The sequence below is a fragment of the Glycine soja genome, chromosome 19, assembly GCF_004193775.1.
Source record: "Glycine soja cultivar W05 chromosome 19, ASM419377v2, whole genome shotgun sequence".
Classification (NCBI taxonomy): domain Eukaryota; kingdom Viridiplantae; phylum Streptophyta; class Magnoliopsida; order Fabales; family Fabaceae; genus Glycine; species Glycine soja.
This window is the reverse complement of record NC_041020.1, coordinates 5,335,893-5,355,444: the sequence shown is the minus strand read 5'-3', so window position 1 is coordinate 5,355,444 and position 19,552 is coordinate 5,335,893. Positions and strand designations below refer to the sequence as shown.

Sequence of the window (19,552 nt, the reverse complement as noted above, 5' to 3'; positions counted from 1 at the left end):
AATTTTACACTAATTTTACATTTTCAAAATATAAATCATTTCACTTAAAACTTACTTTTAACTTTATAAAAAATCATAAAAAAGACTAACTTTATAAAATCAGAATCATATAAAATAAATGAGGGACATTTAGAATGCGTTTGAAATGACAAAAAACAACAAAGGTAAATTAAAAGGAATTTAAGTATTACTTAGGATAACAGTAGGAAAAAAAATATAGTAGTTTATAAGTTATAAGTTTCACTCTTTTTAAGTCACTTGTAAGCCATAGGTTAATTGAAATAGTTTAAAAGATAAACACTTATTTTTATTAAGCTTTAAAAACATAAGACACTCTCTGTTAATACAACTTTATTTTGAAAAAGAAAGTATATTTTTATATAATAATCGTAATTAGAATTTTTAACTCTTCAATACATTTCCGAAGTCAAACTCAAGTTTTTTTTTTTTTTTTTTGCTACAAACTCAATGCATATTTCCAATTGAGCTAATAACCCCCGTTGGATTTGGAAAAAAAAAAAAGAAGAAGAAGTAATATTATGTCTTTTCTTAAACCATGAACATAATAGTGAACGCCAAAATTAAAATCATCAATTCACCAATTGTTATCAGTGACCAGTCTTAGGTTATAACTAGGCATGATGACGTCTTTATACCCGGTCTTAGGTTATAATTAGGCATGATAACGTCTTTATTTATACCCCTGTTTAAAAAAAATATTTGTAGCTGGTCTCATAGGTGTGTGGATAATAAGTTAATTTAATCCTCATTTTCGTATCTATTGGATACATGTATACTCATACCTTCGCTCATTATTCACGCGTTACTTTTATATAAAGTCAACAAATGAATAAAAAAAGTATCACTAATAAAATACTACAACTAAACTAAATTGGAAAGTCACTTTTAAACCATTCAAACACAACATTAAAAACATTCAAATATAACCTAAATTCATTCAAACATAAATCATAAAAAAACAATATTATAAATATAATTATCCAATAAATCATTTTTAAATATAATGTTTCAATCATTAGAGACTTCCACACCATGCGATGATATTTTTAAGACTTGAAAAAAAATGCATTGAAACTAATTAACTTATAAGTATATATTTTACATACAATGATACTCTATATGAACAATTTTGTAGTTAGTTCAAAACAAAAAGAACCAAGCATATTAGAATGAGCAACTTGTTTAATGAGACTTGGATGTGTGAGATAAAATAATATATATTTGGGTCCATTTATGTTTTGATATGGCTTATACTAAATTTTACGTACATAGTTGTTTTCAAATTTTATATGTTAAATATTTTATAAGGAGTTATATTTTAAATACTAAATTTAATATACATAGTTTATTTAGCTATTAAAAAACCAAAAGTTATGATGATAAATTGATTAAGATTAATTTTCAACTACGCATTCACTCTTAAAAACAAAATTTAAAAAAAAAATCAAATGAAATATGAGACATCTTGATTTTAAATTTGAAGCAATAAAAAATGCATTACAAGCACATTTACATGATATTTTGTGCACTATCATAATAACACAACAAGTTTCAAAACTAAATCTCACTCATTCTACAATGCTTTTCAAATGTATTGATGCATAATTCACATAAGACATGACAAATTTGTATGTGCATCACCAAAAGTTTAATTAGATTTCCTACCAATTATCATTAAATTAATAATATATAAGATATTTTAATTAAACTAATATATATATATATATATATATATATATATATAATATGTGTGAGGCGGGACATGATAGATACTATAACACCGGCATCTATCTCCATTTTTACTATAAATGTATCCATGAATCCATTCCCAATAAATAAGTATTTATTTTACTCGTTTTTAGATATTCATAGAATCTGAATACACTTTGTCATCCTTATCTATAAGGATTTAACCTTGTGTGTAATTCTAACCTTGTGTGTCATCCTTATTTATTTATTCATGATGAAAATGGAATGTTGATCTTTAATTTTCATATGCTTTAATTAATAACAAAAACAGTGAAATTAATATCTACTTTCTAAAAAAATTAGAATTAGCTCAAGCTGAACCTTAGAAATAAAAGGATATGTGATTTTGCAACTAAATAAGTAAAGTTTAATAAAGAGAAACCACTACTTATAATACTAATATTGTGTCACTTTCTCACCTTTCAGCACCATTTTAAAAGAATAATGTCGTTCTCATAAATAAAAAAATCATAACACTTTTTTACATTATTTTTTTTAAGGTTCTCTTAATCACATCATCTATTTTATTACACACTTCTTTCTTTCCTCTCCCTATCTCTTTCTTTGCTGTGAAATGTGGAAATACTAGTATGTTGTTAAAACAGTATTACTCTTTTGGAAAAATAGACATCTTCTCGCCTGAATGCCACAAAATAATTAACATAACCTAAAAGGTGGCAAATGATCATCACTGAATTATATGGGCCCTTTTATTTTGCTATACCAATATAAGCTATTTTAGACCTAGTAATTCGAGTTTTTTTTTTCAAGTCATTTTCTTCTATCGACCAAAAGAAAAGTTACTCTCTTCCATTCAAATTTGCAACAGGCTGTGAGCACAAGGAACCTCAAAAGTGATGGGAATTCCTAGAAAACAAGATTTTGTTAACAATCTCATTGTGCTAGGAGTGTTATTAAATTATGAGCACATACTTAAGTTAGAAATCACTAATATTATCGTCAGATTCTAAAAAAATAAATGATAAAACAGGGTAAACTTTTACTTTTTTATTTAATACTTTATTACATATTAGAAAAATTATTTTAGAACATTGCAAATTTGCAATACCTTTGTGAATTATTTATTTATTCATTGTGAGTTTGTGACAACTAAAAGTATCTATCATGCATAATTGCTTATATGAATTGTTTATTATAATTTTGCAGGTTTTATAATTTCATATAAATTTAATTATTTTAAACAAAAATTCAACGATAAAATTGTTAAAGTGAGTGCTTACATTAATTTTGTAGGTTCTATTATGATTAAAAATATATTATTTATGATATAATGTTGTTAAATAACGGTTGCTTATACATGCAACAATATTTATATAAATAACTTCACCTCATATGTTCCGGTGAAATGTTCTAACAAGAGTGAAATGTTCTAACAAGAATTTACACGCGAGGGAAAGCAACAAACCTGCAACATCAGGCATAACAAATGTCCAAGCTATAAAGAAAAATGAATGTGCCTTCATCTTGGGTAAAAAATATATAAATTAAAATATACTTTTAATCTCTAATAAATATTCAAATTTTTATACTCTGATAAAAAAAATTTACACTGAATTCCTAATAAACTAACAATTCTTTTTGGTCCCTGACATTTTTTATAATTCTTGATAAATTAGAAAAATTTAAAAATTAATGACAAATGTTAAAAAATTATTAGATAACAAATACAAAATTCATTAATTTATTATGAATTTTAAAAAATACCAAAAACCAAAAGTAAAATTATTATTTTATTAAGAACTTGATGTAAAAAAAATATCAAGAAACAAATATAAAATTTATTAATTTATTATGGACCTAAAATACAGAATGTTATTAGTATAAGAATTTCTTCTTTTTTTTTTGGTGAAAGAGAGGGGAAAAGGCCCCTAAGCAAAACTTAATAATCTCTCGGGAAAGTTACACCCGTTAAAATAGCGTTTGATAAAAAATGAGGAACAACCTCGAAAATTCTCAATTGTCTATCTAAGTCTAACCCAAATTTGGCAAGATAATAAGCAATTTGGTTACCCTCTCAAAGGGTATGCAACCACACGAAAATCCCTCCTTGCTTCTCAAAAGAATTGCTATTACGAATCATAGGAAAACAAAGGTGGTGGGAGGGACAACCCTGATTCAAGAGAGTAAAAATAGCCACCAACGAGTCAGATTCTACCAAGAATTGCTTATGGCCTCTACTCCAAGCAATCTGAATTCCAAGCAATATCACCCAGAGTTCTCTGCTACTACAACAGGGCAGTACCCAACATCTGCAGCAAAGAAGTTCACCTTACCATTAGAGTCTCTGAAGACCCTGCCTGCAACAGCCTTCTTCATGTCATTGTTGATAGCTCCATCAGTATTCAACTTAAAATGATCATTTGGTGGCTTATTCCAGCAAATGTTTCCATGAGCTAGAACTCTAACTTCAACAGGCACAATAGAAGTAGATTACTGGATGCTTTCACTTATCCCATCAGTTTTGGCCAAAATCTGAATTGCCACTGCATCTGGCTGAAGCTGATAGTTTTCGAAAATAGTTTTGTTTCTTCACCACCACAGGTTATTAAGAGCAACTGCAAATACTTGATCCCAATGTCTGCCATCAACCTTTGCGAAGAAACCGGAATGCATGCTCTGAAGAAACTGCAATTCCAACCTACCTTGATCATCAACATAATGAGAAACCAGATTTGAACTTAATCGCGCAGAAACAGTGGTTAAAGCCACATCCCCAAGCTTACCACCTTCAGGAATCCAGCTATGATTCCAAAATTGAATTTGAGCTCCATCGCCTATGGTCCTTCATAAGTTTTGTTGCACCTTCACCCAACTGTTACAAATCCCTTTCCACAAATTAGAACCCGCCCTATTAGTATCAATAATGGGTAACATGTCATCACCACACTTATACTTCGCTCTCATGATTTGAACCCTTAGGTCCTCTCTACTCAACATAATGCCCAACCAATCTTCATCATATACGAAGTGTTAACCATCCTAGATGGATCTAGGAAAGTACACAGACTGCATTGCATAGGAGGGTAACGCTTGAAGAACAGACGCAACAATTTATATACATATTTATAAAAAAAATAAAAAAATCTCTCTCTCCTACACATTTATCACATCATAATAATGAAGTAAAATAAACTATTGTATGTGTATCTCTTTCCGAAAACCCCTTATTCTCTATTCACACCCTTACTTTTGTTTTTTTACAGATCTTACATAAACTAGTTTCCGTGATATAATTATATTCTAACATATGAAAAATTGAATACGAGTTTTTGTACATATATATATATTACAAAAACTAGTTTCAGTAATATAAAAATTTACACTATAAATTCTGAAATGTATTAAAATATAATTAAATTATAAAAACTAATTTTCATGAAAAAAAAAATTTAAATAAAAAAATTAAACCAGCACCCTCCCTTTCCCATCCCTCCAAACTCCATTCAAGGATGAGCTAACCAGCACCCTACCTAACTAAAGTTGCTTGGTATTCTATATGTCAGAATGTTGTATAGTAGAGTTTGCCACTAGAATTACATGTGCTGCTGCAGTTAACATAAAATTCAAGGAGCTATCTCCGTTTTAGGCTAAGAAAATATTACATAAAAATAATAGCCACAAAGTAAAGAACGAAATGTAGTAACTCAATGCCCACCAAAAAGAACATACTATGCCACAATGAAGAAAGTACCTAACATCATAAAATACTAACAATGATCGTATGAGTATACATTACCGGAAGAAGAAAAGTTGATAAAAGAAAACCTTGTACTCTTCAGCAGCCACTTCAATTGGTTGCAGACAATTTTTAAATGTGAAATGGCTGAAACTTATATGGCAACAAAAAGAAGTCTTTGCTCAAATTAAAGTTAGAGATTTGGCAACAGAGAACAAATAGAGACTATACTTCTCACATTGAGTCCCAGGCATGAAATGACTTTAACCCCAAGGTATATATAGACAACAAATGCAGGAGGATCACAGATCATGCCAAACATGCTCTAAGCTGCACAGTTGCTCATGCCTAACATATTGTGAACTCCAACTTTACAAAACTGAAAGCTAATTATTGTATAAGCTATGCAAACAAAAGTAGCTTATCTAGCACTGAAAAATATTAGAAGACATTAGTCCATCCTCTAAAATAACTTCAAAATTATTCTGAATCACCAATAGCCATCTTATAGTATTTTTGTTATCAGCCAGATAGTATCATGCTACATCTTATCTTTTGAAGCCTATGTTATTAAAGAATACTTTCCAGTTCCTACAAAGTAAATATCACACATTTTTACAGTTTGTCAGCTGTTTATAAAACCTTAAGGTTGCAAAATAAGATAAAAACAACAGCCAAGCATTTCTCCCTCTCCAGGATAGTTGTATGTCCAAATATATTTACCCATTACACAATACTCAAATATGAGTCACAGGTGTGATATCAAACTATACATAAAAACAAAACATAAGAACCTTAATATAAAGCTGAGCCGTACTAGTCAACTCAACTAAGTTCATGTTCGGTTTAGTTCATTTTAGTCAAATAATTGCTTATTTTTCAGCTCCCTGAGAGAGCTTTTAAAAAATGCATGATTATTTCTCTAAATTTAAGCAGAACCAAATATGCTAAGATTAAGGCCAAGTAACAAAATAAATTCAGATGTCAAGTGCTAATATGACCTCACTAAAATGTTGAGTGTACAAAAGATATAATAAGAGAAAAGAAAGAAAAATCTATTACCCAAATGCATTCTACTCAAGAAGACAATGAAAAGATGAATAGTTTACATAAGAAAAACAAATTGCCTGTCCATGCCAAAACATAAAACGTGTAATAGAAAAACAGACATGAAAAAAGGATGAGATAACAGCATAAATAACTCGACAAAAGAAAGAAAATGAATGATGCTTCAGAAGCCACAACAAATATGGCATTTCCATCACACAAGAATGAAATAACAGCACAGCTGTGACTGTTTCATCGCAGCATCTGGCCACTGCAGAGAAGCTGTTGTGTCTTGTTTTTGTGGAGTGCCTGATTCATGCCCCAAATTGTGTCAATTTGCAGTTGTTGTAGCTGCAATTGATAATATAGTTAAAAGACCTTCTTTGCTCCAGATTGTTAGTCATCCATCCATTTTTTGGGGGATAATTTTGCAATTCCCACCTTTTTCATTAGATAGCGTTCAAATTTTAAAATCATTTTAAAGACTGATTTACACTGAATTGCATTCATTAAACAAATGCACTGCTCTCCTAGCCTCCCTTCTACTAGAGGTAAACTGTCTAATCCACAGTCCTCCAGCATGTTTCCAGTGAACACATAGCACTTGAGAAGTATTTCCAGCCAACCACATGACCTCTGTTCTGAGGTGTCTTTTCTGTTCACATCCTTTGGACTCTGTTTAGTTCATGTGACAGTCCCAGAGTGGTCACTATTATGTTTTCATATTTTTAGTGTGTCTGTTTTTCTTTTCCTCTATTCTTCAATTTTTCCTGGGTTGTGTTCAGATATGTAGCCACATGTTCTTTCTTGATGTATTTATTTTTCTTTGATGTTCCTTGACTTTTGTTGTTATTGACTAGTGTAATTAGCTTAAAACTATGGTTTCTGATTATTGATTATGAATGTCTTTAATTTTAAAAAAACAAATTAGTTTTTATATATGCGTGATATGAATTTTAAATATATATTGGTCATCCTATTATCCGCTATCTCCCTGAAATGGTTCTGGAGTTGGCTGCTCCACACTGCCACCTAGGTTGATAAACGGTCCTAGTTTTTTTTTTTTTATCTGAAATGTTAATTGTTAGTTTTTGTTAGCGGGGGATTCAACCTACCCCCCGCCCTCTTCATCCTTTACCACCAAGTCAACCTTATATCTTCCGTTTGAATCCCAAATAGTGGCAGAGTGACTAAGCCCAAAAAATGCTATAGTAGGAAAGCAAGTAGAGACGCGGCCACTGTTCTGACCAATCAGAACAAAGAAACTTATGAGTAAAATTTAGAAGAGAGCACAAAACAATGAGATAAAAGACCCATTTTAGAGAGATTAAAAATAAAACAAAGCAGCAACAGAACAGAGCAAGGCTGTATAGGTCATAGTTAGCAGGAAACAGGGACAGGTTCAACAGAAAATGGATAGAGGTCAGGGATGGCTGAAAACTGTCACTGCTAGCCAGAAAACACTTGGAAATGTTGCCAAGAGGGGTGGCTACTTCATAACAGAATGTTGTCAGAGAGAACAGTGGTTGCTAGTTGCTACTTCATAAAACAGAATGAGCAAAAGTGACTAAAAAAGTAGGATTTTGATTCTGATTCAGAGGTGGGACGAAATACCAAAATTTCACCCCTAAAGCAGCTATAAACAATGCTGTTTCATAGTTAAAATAGGTATTTTGTAATACACTCCAATAGTGCCAGGTCCAGCAGCAATTTTTCATGATTTTGCATGCTATTGCAGCCATGATAGCCACTACTTGATAAGCCATGATAACCTGCTATTCAATTTCTGTAGTTTGCTCTGGACACTCCATGACACGATTCTGAGATAGCGCCTCTATTTGGCACTATTGACAACTATGACTATGGTACTACAATAATTACGAATGGTTCACTTGCAGCTTTCTGCTCTAAACTCATGGTCCACATACTTTGCATGCCATACATAGATGTCCAAATAACATGTTTGTCCATGACGACTGAGTAGGCACAATAGGAAGAAGGAAAATCTCTGAAAACATAGAGATGGAATAAAGTCTTCCATTACACAAAACGAAAAAAAAGGGAGCATAAATGAACAAGAACCATCTTGTAAAAAATACAGTAACATTCAACTAAGGAATAATAATACAAGATTTTCCATTTCCTTAGAAAAGCAACTCTTTCGAGAAAGGATCAGCTAAAGGTAAACAAAACTGTAGATATATACAAATATGAGATAACCAACACTTTATATACAGCATGATTCTGAACACAGAACTTCATAAATCCAAAAATTATAACAGAATTTCATTAAAAGGAACAGTAAACCATTAACATGGTCCTTCTTGCTGTACACTTTAATTATTTGAATATAAACTGAGTATTGACAGGCATTCATTTTGGGTATATCCAGAGCATGCAACATGGTATGAAACTTATTCCAAAACCACCACAACACGAAAACTACTTACAAAAGATTTGTTCTCATCATCATCATCAGTTGTATGAGACAAAGCAAACTGCTATATACATAAGACCGAGTGTATAACCTGAAGCAACAACAGACAAGTCAAAATTGCATCCGTGCTGCCGCAAGCTCCAACAGACCACGAGCAGCCCTATTGACCTTCCCCTGCTCATAGTCCGGATCATCTGTGGGCAGCTCAAACCGACAAACCGGGCACGTGTTGCGAATGCCCAACCACGGAAAAATGCAGTCCCCGTGATAACAATGCGAGCAAGGCAACCTCCGGACCTTCTCCTCCAACAAAATCTCATCTTTGCAAATGGCGCACGCCACGTTCTTCCCCTGCAACAACTCCTCCTTCGACAACTCCACCAACGGGAGACTCTCCACAACACTCTTCGCAGCCGGAGGGCTTCCCTTCAAGGCACTCTCATTCTCAAGAAACTGCCCGAACAAAACATCATACTCTGCGGCATACACATAACCATCCTGAATTGTTAAGAAATCAGCACCACCAACAGCATTGCCCTCGTGCTCCAACACACCATTCACATTCCTCTCCGAATTGTTAACCGCCAAGAGAATCTCCCATTCGAGGTACCTCAGCGCCTCTTCCCCGGCATCCTCCTCCTCCTCCTCTTCTTCCTCCTCAACGGCATTAGTGAACCCTGACGCCACCGAATTCCCATCGCCATCATCACCTTCAATTTCAATCTCAACCTCATCAACCACCAAACCCAAATCCTCTCTCTCGTTCACCCTCTCCTCCACCTCCTCCCATTCAAACCCCTCATTCAGCGTCCTCTGATCCTCCAAACAGAGACTATCCCAACACAATCGAGCATCGAAATCCTCAAACCCACCGCCATCGCGAATCCCACCCTCCTCGCTACTCGATTCGGAATCCAAACCAAACCCTACAACCCTAACCCCGCTCGAACCATCCCCCACCGTGAAATTGAAAACTCTATCAGCATCGAAAACCCGATCACGATGATGATTATCCCCATTCGTTTGGCTATGGGGATCAATTTCAACGCCAAACCCTAACCCTAACACATGCTCCGTACGGTGGAGGTCGCAAACGACGTCGGAAAAGGGGTTTATGTCAGTGTCGTCGTCGCAGGAGCAGAGGCGAGTTTCGAAGAGATCGGTGACGAAGCAACTCACTGAGTCGGAATCGGAATCGGAGTGAGTGGATGAGGATGATGCGAAGGGATTGGAGGAATGATGATGATTAGACATGTTATGTTATGTTTTACGAAAATGGATTCAATGCGATTCTCTGAAAGAATCTCTCTCTCTCTCTGTGGGTGTGAAACCAAATGACAAGATTTTAAGGTTTGTGAAATTTTTCTTGTTGTTGTTGTTGATGTTCCTGTTGTGTTAGTTGCGTGCGTGCGTGTGTGTAATGTGACGTTGTTTTTCTTTCGTGACTGAGACTTGGGAGTCACCGGGAATTCGAGAGTGCGAAGTTGGGGAAGGAAATGTTACGTGAGATTGGCGTAACCGAGTACGTTGACTATAATTATTGTAGAGTTTATTTTAAATGGATGAATATTACTCCATCAGTTTTATTATAAGTGTGATGTAAGAAAAAAATGCTCCAAAATAAATATAATATTATTTTTTTATTTATATCTATTATATATTAAAGATAAACTATAAAATTTACATATAAATTTAATGTAAGGTTAATTTAGTAAATTAATTTTTTTTCTAAATTAAATGTTGTATTAGATAGTTTTACAGGTATAAAAAAACGTTAATAAATTGATTAAAGAAAGTTATAATTTTAAAAAATTAACTTGATTAAATAGATGAAACATAATAATATTAATATTAGATTCAAAAATTAACATTTATTTAGAGTATTGGAAAAAGAATTAATTAATGTTTATATGTCAAATGCCATGTTTTGGGATAATTTTTTCAAAGGCAACACTTATTTTGGGACGGAGATAATATTCTCTTTCATCTATATTTGTTACTTTCTGTTGGTATAAAATAAATTAGGATGACAATTATTGTAGAACAAGAGAAAATAATATTTGGATATTTATTTAAAATATTTTAATTACTAACTATTCGTTCAAAGTGATATTAGACTCGGATCAAGCTATCTAGTTCGAGCCTTATAGTAGAAAAAAACGTAATTAAGAGAAAAAATCTCATTAAATATGTAATTAGCTAGGGTCTCAAACATTGATGACTTATTAACAAAATTGATGAATTTAGAACACACAGATCAATTAGCGTGAAATTAGTTTAATCTGAATATATAATTGCATTCAATCATTCTCTAAGCATTATTGCTTTATTTTTGCCCACTATAACCATGTAAAATTAATAACCCATATTATCAGAATATCATCAAACCAATGAAGGCACTAATTCAAGTATAAATTGATAACATAATATGCATAAATTAATAATAATAATAATAATAATAATAATAAAAATTAAACTTCACTTGTTATTACATTTTCTTTAAACTAAAACGGCATCGTTTTGAAAGTTTTATTTTGTAAAAAAAAAAACAATTTACCAGTTCCCAATCGAACTAATCAAACCCGTGTTTTGTATTTTTTTTTTCAACCATTATCACTCACTCTCTTTTAACCGTATTGTTTTCTCTATTAACTATAATTAATTAATACTTTAGTCAAAATATAATAACATTTTTCATTAATTAAAGACTTCTTAATGAAAAATATTTTAGTCAAAGTATAACCACAAATTTAATTATATAATTTTTTTACATTCTAATTTTTTTATATTTACACCTTTTTTATAAAAAAAAATTTATTCATAAAACATATATAAAAAAATATACAATAATTCATACATATTATTCAACTAAATCAACTAAATGAGCTAGATTTCCTTATTTTTTTCACCACATTATATATTTTATTTATATTTTTTTCTTTTGATTAAAGTACACTCCCCTCTTCTAAGCATAATAAAATTATAATGTCTTTTTTTTATTATTTTTAAAACTATATTTTCAATCTCTTAAGAGATTATTATGTGTTACAATTTAGTTCATTTCAATGTAAATAAATCTCTTATGGTCATTGCCTTTTCTTTCTATGTCAATATCAGCAACTAATTTAAAACTCTATTATGAACTTTGGAATATCAAAATATAAAATGAAGATTCTAAGTAAAGCTTCAAAGTTGATAATAATAACAATAATGGTAAGGATATTATTTCATGTAATAAAATCAAAATATCAATGATTCAATATTCAAAATAGTTTGGTAACTTTAAAGTTAAAAGAAAAAATATTCTTAAAATGTTCAATGGTAGTTTTTTTTACTGCAATGTTCTATGATAGTTACTCACCATTACTAACTAAATCGTTTCCATTAAAATAGATTGAAGTAAAATATTTGTTTGTCTCTCAAAAGGGGAAAGCTATGCTGTATTGTTATCCCCATCATGTGATCGTATCTAATAAACAATTTAAACTGTGAATATTTATTTTTATATAATTAAATTTCATAATAAAATAAATATTTTAAAAAATATTATGAAATACAACAACAACAAGTTCCTGTGAATAAATAGAAAAAGAAATCCTGTTATCTACTGAGCAATAATACATAGACATACAACAAATTCACTTAACACAAATAAAAATCACCCACAGATGAGATGAAACCAGTAAAACAAGAATTGATGTAAAAAGTCAAGAATTGAATTCCTGTATCTGTTCTCCTCACACTCCTAACTTCTGGCATAGAATCTGTGGGTTTAACTTCACTACCTATTGCTGATAGCTTGCTTTTGAAGTACTGTCCAGTGTCCACCCTACGAAACAAAAAGTAGGGGTAATAATCTATAACAATATATAACGAAAATAGGGTGTTTTAGTTTACATCTTTATACTCATCTTATCTTTATAACTATATTCATAACTTACTATTTTATTCATATAATTACCATTGCAACCACCAGTAACTTTTTATTATCTTTCTTTTTATTAAAAAAAACATAAAAAAACAATTAGGCACGAAGTGCCTGTTTTCCCCTGATAATTAATGAGAATTTCATTCTATGCACTTTTTTTTTCTTTTGTTTCCTTATGTTTATTTGAATATTTAAATCTTTTATCTCAGATGCTATTGCTCAGTTCTGTAAAACGTTATTATAAACTTAAGTCATAAATGATAATATTAATATTATATATATTCGAGTGTAACTCTTTTACACACTGTACATGCTGTATTTCTTCTCCGAGTAGAAAATTTCAGAAGAACATTATAGAGAAAAAAAACAAAATATAAAATTTTAAGCCAATTAATCTGTTCAAGTTAATCAGTTAAAGGGATTCTGGCCAATCTGTAATTTACATGTATAAATCAAAAACCAAATAAAGAAAGTTTAAAGTACCAACCTCATGGTCAGTGGCTGATGTCTCACTAGCTTCTTATGAAGGATCCTTAACATGTCTGCTTTAACTTCTGTACCAAAATTTTGTTCTCGCTTGCTAGTGAAGATATCTGTAGATAAATCACAACATTTTCAGCAAGCCAGATAAAGGGAAGATATCTCACGTTTAGGCATATCATTTATCAAAGTCTTATTGTCTGTTGATCTTTTTCTACCTCATCTATCATCAAGATCATTAATATTTTAAAAAAGAATACTGGAAAAACTACATGCATGGGGCACCGCATCAACTTGGTGTGTTACACTACAGCTTATTCTTCTTACTCAGAATTTTCAATCAACTTAGTTTCCTTGTAAATTAAAGGTGTAAATTGGAAGAACCCACATGCATGATGACACAGATTAGAAAAATAAATAAATCTTATTCAGTAAGCGGAAAAATCATATGAAACGAATGCTTAGTCCAGTCACTCATACTGTGCTTATGCACATGAACACTTGAATATGAAAGAAGTAAAGTTCATACCCGAAAGGCAAGGTAAAATATGCATGTGCACTATAACATTGATGTTTATCCTATACCAGGGCATCAATCTGTTTATAGAGATGAGGTGTATATGAAACTTTGTGAAATCTGAGTAATTGGAAGAGGTCGAGGAATAAAGGCAAGTGGAAGGGTATGATTATGAATTGTGATTCATTTCATCTCAAATAAAATTACCTTCTGCTTAAGACGCTCTCTCTCGACAGCCAGCTGTGTTACCAATTTTTTGAAAAATTTGGCCTGCTTTCCAATGTCCTCTACAGTTGCCATTTTCACTTCCTCCTCTCGTTGAAGGGACCCCTCAAGGCTTTCCAATCGACTCCGCATAAAGCTGAGTTCCTCATTCAACTCGGCATTAGATTCTGACAAAATGATACAATTGTCCTCTGTGCTATCAGCCCTACCCTCAGCTTTAGAAACCTTTGACTTGAGATCCTTTATCACATTTTCCATATCTCTAATTGTGGAATACAACTTACTTTGTTTCTCCTGACTACCTTTAGCAGATGCTGTCATTTTCTGCAATCGTAGATTAGATTCTTTCAACTGCCTCTCTAGCAACTCTGCTCTTGTAGATGAGCCTCTCAAAAGAGCCAGCTCCTCATCGAGTTTCGAATTAGTCTCTGTCAATAACTTACACTTAGTTTCTGCACTATTAGCCCTACTTTCCGCATTATATACAGCTTCTTTCAGTTCAACAATAACACTCCCCATGTCTCTTGCTTCAGAACACTTAACATTATACTGCTTCTGATATTCATCAGCAGAGGCCTTTGCATTCAGTAGCTGAAATTCCGATTCTTTTAGTTGCTTCTCAAGTGAAGAGACCTTATTACTTAAAGCAGAGACCTCAGAATTGGCAAAGGTTAGTTTATCTTCAGCATCTTTTAGATTAGCTCGAAGCTCAGATTCACGATGACTTTGACCATTTAAACTGAACTGAGAAATGTGGAGTTTACCTAAAAGGCCTTTTGAAATTCCTAACAGAATCTCACTTGCATTGTCTGCCTCAAGCCATCTTTCCCAAACATCAATTGCTTCTCCCTCCATGTTAACAAACTCTTGCTCTGAAAAGAACATCTTTAGTCTTAAATTTTCTTGAATTTCTCTCGAATCATTTATATCCTTCTCAAGATCCATTTCTCTTGCCAATGATTTCTCTAGCATTCTCAGAATATGTCTTTGTTGCTCAACTGTTTGCAGTTTTATCTCTGCATTTGCACTCAAAGATTTATCATCCTCTCTGATGATTTCACCTGCATCACCATTACCTGTTGTCATTGAAAATCCCCCCAATAAAAAAAAAGAAACCTTTACAAAAATAGAAGAACTGTTCACGCAAATCTATTCTTAGTTGTCACACATCAATCAAGAAACAGAAATTTTGAGCCAGTCAGGTCAATGATCTTCACAGTACTTTCTTCTTTCACTCTTTTTTTTTTGTTTCTTTCAATTTTGTAATAAAAGTAATCTAGAAGAAAAGTTCTGGCAGCTTTCACACAATCAATTTCACAGGGAAATAGAACAGATATCCCAGATAATAGGACAGACACAAAAGAATACCCTTTAATAACAACTTCATGAAAACATAAATATTTAAATATGTTTTTAATCCTTAAAAATATCACTTTTTTTTTTGTTTTAGTTACTATAAAAACTGTATTCATTTCTTGTCCTACAAAATGATGTAATTTTAATTCTAGTCCCTCATTATAATGTTTTTAATCTTAGTGAAGGACTAAAAAAGCCACATCATTTTGTTAAAAGTAGAAACAAAAAATAAACAAAATTTTCATAGTAACTAAAAAAATTATCTGTTGGCCAGGGATATCCCGGGTTCACAAAAAAGAAAAACAAAAAACAGTGATATTTTCAAGAACAGAAAACATATTTAATCCAAACATAAAATATGTAAACAAATAAACAAAAATGAGATCCTCTGCATACCATTTTCTGCCTTTTTTAAGGAAGACAAATTCCTCTGAAAACTGGCTGACTGCATCTTAATGCCATTAAACTCCTCTTCAAACTGCTTCAACTGTTGTTCATAATCACCCAACTTCTCTTGCATTGCAACAAAACCCTCTCCCAAATGAGTGCAAGAACACCCCCACTCTCTAGCCTCATCAACCCCACCTTGAAGGGTGTCCAACACTCCCTCCAACTCTCTCACCTCTGAATCCAACACCACAGACAACAGATCAAACTCCAGACCCTTTTCACCAATGTGATCCTCTTTCTCCAAGGCCTCAAGTTCACACTCCTTGGTTTCCACATGCATCACAAAATTGCTCAAGTTGGAAACTTTCTCAGAGAAACAAGCCAAACCCAAATCAAGGCTTGTGAGCATTGTGCTGTAAACATCACCCAGATCTCCCATCACATTTCCACTGGGTGATGAAACAGCAACACCTTCAAGATCAACAACACTGGCATCATGTTCAGCACTTTCAGTGCTCATTGTAGCACCCTTTTTGTTCTAGAAATGTGGGAAGGAAGTTATGTACTAAAAAGGAAAGAAATTTAACTGAAATTTTGCTGCCAGAAAAAGTTATGCCACTGAATTTGGGGAATGAAATTGGGAAAAGGGGATTGCAGAATTGAAACAAAGAATGCACTGTTTGATACAATTGAAAGTGGAAATAGAATCAGAATTTCTCCAATTACAATGTTTTGGAGAGAATAAAAAAAAATTAAATTATGCCGTTGATCCGATCTCTAATTTGCAAGTTCCATTGGCAGTTAAGCTTACACGGTTACACCGCGCCCTAACTGCAACGCATCGTTTTTGCGTCCCAACAGTTTCTTTTTTGGGTTACAGTTTTTTATTTTTATTTTTTTATACTGGAGGGTTAGTTAATTAGTTTAATTTTTATGTACAGTCAATTATTAGTTTTTTTTTATCCGTTGGAGTTTGTTATTAGTCAGTATCAAGATTATTATATTATTAATTAATAAATATATTTTAAATATATTTTTAAAATAGTTATTATAAAAATCTATAAATACTATATAGGTTAATATATGATTAGATATGTCAATAGATTCTAAGTAAATTTTTAAATTAATTTCGTTCACCTATTGTTTCAAATGTAGTGTTAAATGTTTTGTAATATATTAAATGACTAATTTTAAATTAAAATAATTTTATAATAAAAAATTAAAGAAAATAATAAATCATTTAATAAGTATAAATGATATTTTAATATTGTAGTAATTAATTTTATTTGGTGGGGTTTAAATTTGGAGACAATAGCACTTGAGTGTTATACATCTTTTCTTAATTTTGATATAATGTTTTATTACTATTTAATAAGTGTCATTGTAAAGGTAATGATATTTTACTTTACTTTTTAGATAAATATTTTATTCCTTTTTTTGTTATCTATATTGGAAAGATAATTGTATTTTTTTTATCTTTCTAAATAAACTACTGAAATATCATTTATTCTTTATTTTAATAATATTTTCTTTTTGTAATTTGTTATTACTATTTACCAGATAATAAACTATTGCATTGTCAATGAAATAGCCATATTAATCTTTCATTTTTATTAATTTGAATATTAATTTTTTTATTAATCTTTGGCAAACTTATGTACACTAATATAAGATATTGACAACTTAAGTTTCAAAACACGTAATTTTTTTTCTTTTTCTATCATAATTCTAAAATATTTCTCTTTTTTTTTTATATTCTAACGTGTTTTTTAAATTGAGTTCACAGATTTAAAAACATTGATTTCTAAACTTTGAAAAAATAAAATATAATTTGGTTAAAACAATTTACTTATTCATTTTTAGTTAAAAAATCATTAATGTGTGGAAATAATTCTTGCTATATTAATATTTATTTTGTAAATTATAAAAAATTGAATATAAATTCAACCGCAAATATTTTATGTCATATGCAAAAGATGTTTTGATAAATTATTTATGTAATTAAATTTTGAAATATATAATTATTAATTGTTTATATGAAAATTGATATATATATATATATATATATATATATATATTAATATCTATATAGAATAAAAAATATTTATTAACTAAAATTAAATTTCATACTTGGTCCCTCCTACGAGAGTCTTGCTTCATAGTAAAGTATAATTACTCATAAATTTATACCAAGACAAACAAACATTTCAACGTGTTTTAGTATTATTTTGCTTTCCAAACTGTGCATCCACTTGAAAAATCAACCAGAAACGTCTATTTTCCATTTATTGCATCTCTCTTTCAAATAGGTCCTTTTAAAGAGCAATAATTATACGCAACTCAAATAATTCATGTTAGGAAAATGAACACTGTTGATAATCAATAAAAAAACTTAAATTTAATTTTGTTCTTCCCACTTTTTAAAATGCAATTTTGATTTTCTTACTTTTGAAATAAAATCATTTAATTCCATTATTTTTTAAAAAAATCATAATTTTAATCCCCTTATTTTAAACTAGAAAAATTTAGTTCATACACTTTTGTAAAATCTGAAATTTTGATTCTTTCGTCAAATTAAAAACATATTAACTATTAAAAGATTAATATTGACTATAATATACATTAAACAAATAATCTTGTGTCTAGTTACTAAATTTGAATCAAAGGTTAATTTCTTATAAATAAATATTTTTTAAATTTGATAGAAACTGTGAGGGGTTAAATATCTCTAATTTAAAATAGAGGACTAAAATTACAAACTAAATATTTCTAATTAATAATAAATGACTAAAACTGTGAATTTGAAAAAATTAAAAGGAATGAAGTTATATTTAATCCTAAAAAAAGGAGCGAAAAAAAAAGATAATGGTCATCTGTAAAATTATGAATTATGTGCAAAAGCTTTTATGTGCTAATTAAGTAACAGTATTGTTCTTTAACAAATTGTATAGTACCATACAATTAAAAGCCATAACCCTAAGGAAATGCTTTTAAAATTTTCTTTATAATTAAAAAATATTATTTTAACTATTTACTATATAAATTTTTAAAATAAAAACAAAAATAAAAAAATATTTACTTAAAGTAAACACATCCTTAAATTTTAATTATCAATAATATTAAAAAAATATATAAGAGAGAACATGATTAGTTGATGACCAAATACTGATTAATGTCTTTCGAGGTCAATACATCATTAAAGTAAATATAATTTCGCTAAATAAATTTTTACTAAACGCATGACTAAACCAGACCCAATATCACAGAAGTAAATATGATTTCTCTCAACAAATATTTATACCAAATTGTGTCAAATTTATTGGTTATCCAAAAAAAAACATATTGAAGTATGGACTAAGCAACATACTCAAATACAACTATATGCAACAAATAAATACACATGCAATTCTTATGCCTTAACACATGTAATTGTTATGCTGTCCACAAAGGTGTTCAAATTTCATGTGAAATGTTATTATGCTTTATCTCCTATTGCAGAGTGATGAGGACACCCAATCTGTTTTGGTAAATTTGAGCAGGTCATGAGGTATCAATTGTACGAGGTTAATTGGTTAAATATGATTGTGATTTATGTAAAATAAGTAAATTTTTAAGTTTTGGATACTATAAAAGAAAAGAATGAAATGAAGAAAATGTAATGAATATTAGTAATTTGATAGGAAAATAAAATAAAAGATAAAAAAA

The 19,552-nt window shown here is 30.5% G+C and overlaps 2 protein-coding genes across 3 annotated transcripts; both read right to left on the bottom strand.

Moving 5' to 3' along the window:
* Positions 1 to 8,756: 8,756 nt before the first annotated feature.
* LOC114400857 (E3 ubiquitin-protein ligase Praja-2-like) lies at positions 8,757 to 10,478 on the bottom strand. The gene has a single exon (XM_028363506.1). The coding sequence runs from the start codon at positions 10,203 to 10,205 to the stop codon at positions 9,063 to 9,065; it is 1,143 nt and encodes a 380-aa protein (XP_028219307.1). The 5' UTR covers positions 10,206 to 10,478; the 3' UTR covers positions 8,757 to 9,062.
* Positions 10,479 to 12,520: 2,042 nt separating this feature from the next.
* LOC114398224 (WPP domain-interacting tail-anchored protein 1-like) lies at positions 12,521 to 16,695 on the bottom strand. Of its 2 annotated transcripts, none has more exons than XM_028360394.1 (4): positions 15,854 to 16,695; positions 14,084 to 15,177; positions 13,367 to 13,472; positions 12,521 to 12,780 (listed from the first exon to the last, which is right to left on the bottom strand). In XM_028360394.1, exons 1-3 carry the CDS (start codon positions 16,365 to 16,367, stop codon positions 13,413 to 13,415), a joined length of 1,668 nt encoding a protein of 555 aa, XP_028216195.1. In that variant the 5' UTR covers positions 16,368 to 16,695; the 3' UTR covers positions 12,521 to 12,780; positions 13,367 to 13,412. The 2 variants fall into 2 exon arrangements, with proteins under 2 accessions (XP_028216195.1, XP_028216196.1); XM_028360395.1 differs by having other exon boundaries at positions 14,084 to 15,162.
* Positions 16,696 to 19,552: the final 2,857 nt, after the last annotated feature.

Excerpts from the sequence above, each read along its gene's own strand:
- LOC114400857 (XM_028363506.1), bottom strand. The coding sequence starts at position 10,205 with ATGTCTAATCATCATCATTCCTCCAATCCCTTCGCATCATCCTCATCC.
- LOC114398224 (XM_028360394.1), bottom strand. The coding sequence starts at position 16,367 with ATGAGCACTGAAAGTGCTGAACATGATGCCAGTGTTGTTGATCTTGAA. Across the intron at positions 15,178-15,853 it reads CTTAAAAAAGGCAGAAAATG|GTAATGGTGATGCAGGTGAA; the intron begins GTATGCAGAGGA and ends CAATGACAACAG. Across the intron at positions 13,473-14,083 it reads GAGAGCGTCTTAAGCAGAAG|ATATCTTCACTAGCAAGCGA; the intron begins GTAATTTTATTT and ends ATTTATCTACAG.